Source organism: Amaranthus tricolor, chromosome 7 (assembly GCF_026212465.1).
Source record: "Amaranthus tricolor cultivar Red isolate AtriRed21 chromosome 7, ASM2621246v1, whole genome shotgun sequence".
NCBI lineage: Eukaryota > Viridiplantae > Streptophyta > Magnoliopsida > Caryophyllales > Amaranthaceae > Amaranthus > Amaranthus tricolor.
Genome location: NC_080053.1, coordinates 6784309 through 6789212, shown reverse-complemented (window position 1 = coordinate 6789212; position 4904 = coordinate 6784309). Strand labels below are relative to the sequence as shown.

At 43.5% G+C, this 4904-nt stretch overlaps 1 protein-coding gene across 1 annotated transcript; it reads left to right on the top strand.

The window, feature by feature from the left end:
* The first annotated feature begins 2943 nt into the window (after positions 1-2943).
* On the top strand, positions 2944-4095 carry LOC130818437 (uncharacterized). The gene has a single exon (XM_057684609.1). The coding sequence runs from the start codon at positions 2944-2946 to the stop codon at positions 4093-4095; it is 1152 nt and encodes a 383-aa protein (XP_057540592.1).
* The last annotated feature ends 809 nt before the right edge of the window (positions 4096-4904 follow it).

The window sequence follows — 4904 nt, the reverse complement described above, 5'->3', positions numbered from 1 at the left end:
TATATTTTTTTAATAAGTTATCTTTGCCGTGAGGGAACAAGAAAAAAATGGCTAATTACAACTAACCCCTTTCATTCCCTTATTATATTCATGATTTTTTTTTAATGTTATTATTAATTAAAAAATCATTTAGATATTATTATACTTAATTTGTAGTATCAAGTGAGAATTTGAAGTGGAAAGTTTCTATTTTATAATTAAATTAATTACTATTATTATAGTTATTATGCCTAATTATTTACATGACCTTTCTATTCAAGTATTATATACTACACTAACTTTTCATAAAATAATTTAGTTAATTGATTGCTTATTGTCTAATAATAATAAATTTAGTTAGCCCCTTAACCTTTGGAACTAATACATATATTTTTTTCTGTATAGCCACTGTGAAAATAATATTTTTAGTTAAAAGTAACTTATATTTTATAAAAAGATATCGTTTTAATGTAAACTAAATAAGCTTGCCCGATTTTTTTTTGGGGTGTTATGGAGAGTAAGTCAATGAAAGAAACCAATTCAGCATGTCACTTTCATAGGAGGTTCTGAGCATGTTAAACATGTTCAAATGCGTGGGCTCCAAAATATTAGGGGCCTCAATATTAAACTACTCGGTACATGTTAAGTGTTTAAATATATAAAGTTGTTAGTGTCATGGTATCATTTATTTAATTAATTTATTTTGTTAATGTCATATTACCTTAATACCCTTTGACTTTTCGTATTGACCTTGACTTTCGGTCCAGGGGCTTTTTTTGAATTCCCCAACCTTCTTGATTGGGCCATGAGTTAATAACCTCCAAATACCCTAACTTCCCTCTGGAAGGTAACTCCCAAAATGACCTAACTTCCCTATGGCAACTACCCCTCACTCCTCATTTTATGGTTCCCCTTCTTTTGTGCTGATAACTCCTCATCACTATGCATGATAACCAACCATCTCCCAGAAGTAACTTCCTCTCTATCATTATAAATAAAGACAGCCAGCATCAAGGGAGGATCATCGGAGAATAGCCTTTCAAAAGCCCTCACGACCCTCTTCACTAGCCTTCCAAAAATACAAAGCAACTTCCATCCTTATACTCATTTTTCTGTATTCTCCATCTCATCATTCATTCATTAATCTTTGATTTCCATTCTAACTTGAGCGTTGGAGGGGTTTTCCGAGAGATCACCCCCCGGACAAGGCTAACGTGTTGTGTTGCAGTGATTCAAGTCACTTCCTTCCACGAATCGTCGTTCCTGACAACGCTTCCACTTCCAATATTTCAAGTGTCTTGCACTTCCTCGTTTCATTACCGAAACAGTGTGACGCCTTCTGTGGGGAAGAATAAAAAGTCATGGCTCGCCGTGCATAGCACAGATACAGACACTTCAGCGGGCCACGCTAACAATCAAGCCGTGACTCGCCGTGATCTGGACATGCTAGCACGAAGCCTTACTGCCGCCTTCTCCGAATAACTTCGCGCCGTCATAAATAATAACCCTACTCAACAAGGAGTGTTGGAGGACATGGCGGACCAAATAAAAAATCTGCAAGAACGAATCGAACCCCATCATGAGATACCGAAATCCTATGAATCTCAAGATGGGAACTCGGGGATGTCACGTTCCAGCAGAAGAAATAAGAAAAGACGGCAGAGATCAAGAACCCATACAAGTCTCAACAGGAGTGACCCTCGAGATGACGAGTCTAAGACCGCCTCTCGAGACGCCTGTACCTATCTAGAAAGCAAGAAGCAAAGAGCGTCCGAAAGCGTTCAATCACTGGTGAACAAAAGGAGGAAAGAAAGGAAGAAAGCACAACTCGCGGGATCTAGCCGTCCCATCAGCCCCATCACTATGCCGCGGAATGAGGCCGGCAAGAGTAGTCTCCCCGAAGATCTTATGCCAATAATCTCCCAACCCCAGGAAAATAAAGATCCCAAATATGGCGGCCTTCAATGGAACATCCTGCCCGGAGGAACACCTAATGGCATACAAAAACTTGATGCTGCTACACACCGCCAATTCCGGTTTATGGTGCAAATTCTTCCCAACTACTTTCAGAGGAGTAGCTTTGACGTGGTATACCTCCCTTCCAGGGGGATGTATCCACAACTTTGCCAAACTAGAAAGCAAATTCATGGGTCACTTTGTAGCATCCAGAAGGCAGGAGAAATCAAACTTCCACTTGCTCAGCATAATGCAATTGGAAGCGGAATCCATATCATCATATTTAAAGAAGTTCCACGAGGCAGTATTGGAAGTAACTGATTTGGAAGAATCAGTCGCATTAAACGCCCTAATAAACGGAATGAAGGCTCAAAGACTCAAGTTCCAGCTGGTTGAAAGTCAAGTGAAGACATACGCGGAGGCCATGAAGCAGTGTCAAAGCTACGTCATGGCTTCCGAGATATGTCAAGCATATGACCCCAAGAGACGAAAATCAGAAAAGATAGGTCAGGCACATCATCCCATCAATCCTCAAGGAACCGAGAGGAACACACGTCGAGAAGAGATAGAAACTACATGCCGCGTCCCCCATCAGACATGGGACCTCCACGATCCAGACATGTATATACCACGGAAGGGGAAGCAAGGACGCGGAATTTGCTCGACGGAGGCAATGACCCGATGTTCAACCGCAATAGAAAAGACATATTCTTCGCCATTTGGGACGATTTGCCGACGCCGCCTCCTACTACCAAACCTTCTAATCGCCGCAACTACAATTTGTGGTGTGATTACCACAAAGAACATGGCCACACCTTCGCCCAATGTCGCGAACTCAAACGTATCCTACATCAGTTGGCTGACGAGGGGAAGCTATCGAGGTTCATCAACCGGAAGGACTATGACGCAAGAGGAGAAGCGGAAAGAAGGCCTTGGAATCAAAGACGCAGATCCCTCAAGAAGGACGAGGCCAGGCGCGAAATTTCCAACACACAAGAGACTATCAACATGATTTTTGGAGGTTACACTGAAGAATATCCTACCATATGCAGCGCGAGAGATAGCGTCCATACTCTGCTAAAAGGATCTCCAAAAATCACGACAAATGGGCCGATCATGAAATTTGATGCTACTACCTCCCAACCGCTGCAACAACCACACACCGATCCTCTAGTGGTCACCCTCAAAATCGGTCAAATGAAGGTCAAGCGAGTACTGGTGGACACTGGAAGCACATCCGATCTCATAACCATGGAGTGCCTAAGAAAGATGAAGTTCGAAGAAAAACACTTGCAACCCCTCGATAAACCTTTGATCGGATTCGGGGGGAATCAGGTCATTCCACTGGGAACCATCATACTCCCTGTACGAATAGGGGAAAGAGATGGAAGCAGAACCATACCCATACGATTCACGGTGGTGGATCTCACATTCCCCTACAATGCCATCATGGGGCTTCTACTCATCAACAAGATCAAAGCCGCAATCATTCCTCATCAACTCTTGCTACAATTTGAGCGGGACAATGGACAAGTTGGTATCCTCAAAGGGGATCAGGTGATGGCGCGCCAATGCCTTGTCAACACCCTGAAGCGAGGAACTTCCGTCATTCCCTCCAAAAGAGAGAGGGAAGAAAAGTCTGCAACCGTCATGAGTGTGTATGTGGACAATCCCAACACACACGAAAGGCCCGACCCAATGGAACGATACGAGGAGGTAGGAATATTCGACGGGAAGCAAATCAAAATCGGAAAAGACCTTCCAAAAGCGGTCAAGGAGGATATCATGGCCACCATCGCCGAGTTTCGCGACATCTTCGCTTTTTCCACGGAAGAAATGTCTGGCATATCAACAAGTGTCATGTGCCACAAACTTGACATAAAGCTAGGCTACAAACCCGTGAAGCAAAATTTAAGACATCAGGGGAAAGAGAGAATAGAGGCGGCCAAAACAGAAGTAGAAAATTTGTTGAAAGCAGAGTTCATCCGGGAATGCAAATACTCCGACTGGCTATCCAACGTCGTCCTCGTGAAAAAATCAAATGGAAAGTGGAGGATGTGTGTTGATTTTACGGATCTAAACAAGGCATGCCCCAAGGACGATTATCCACTCCCAAAGATAGACGTTTGGTGGATTCCACGGCAGGCCACACCCTACTAAGTTTCATGGATGCTAATGCAGGTTAGCATCAAATCTCGCTAGCAACCAAAGACCAGCCGCACACAGCATTTATTACAAATGCCGGCGTATACTGTTACAGAGTCATGCCCTTTGGGTTAAAGAATGCCAGAGCCACTTACCAAAGAATGGTCAACAAGGTCTTCCAGTCTCAGATTGGACGAAATTTGGAGGTATACGTGGATGACATGATCACAAAGAGCAAGCAGGCGTCTGAGCATGCCGCGGACTTACGCGAAACATTCATAACCCTCCGAAAACACCAAATGCAACCCAATCCTGACAAGTGCGTGCTTGGGGTCACCGGAGGGAAGTGTCTTGGCTTCCTCGTCGACGAGAGAGGAATAGAAGCGAACCCCGATAAAATCTGGGCAATTTAAGATATAAAGTCCCCAACATCCGTAAAAGAAGTCCAAAACTTAACGGGGTGTGTGGCCGCCTTAGGGAAATTTCTATCCAAGTCCGCGGACAAATGTTCACCTTTCTTCAAAACCCTTAAACAAAGCAAGTTCGAATGGACCAGCGAAGCCGAGGAATCCTTTAACCAGTTAAAGGAGCATTTATCCTCTCTGCCAAAAATAGTCTCACCCATCAACGGAGAAAAACTCATTTTTTATGTTTCAGTCTCCGAATATTCTCTGTCAGGAGTACTAGTCACTGAACGAGAAAAAAAGCAACTTCCCGTATACTATGTGAGTCATGCCTTCCGAGGCTCAGAAGGAAACTATAGCGAAATGGAGAAAGTCTTATTCGCAGTCGTAATGGCAAGCAGGAAATTGAAACCGTACTTC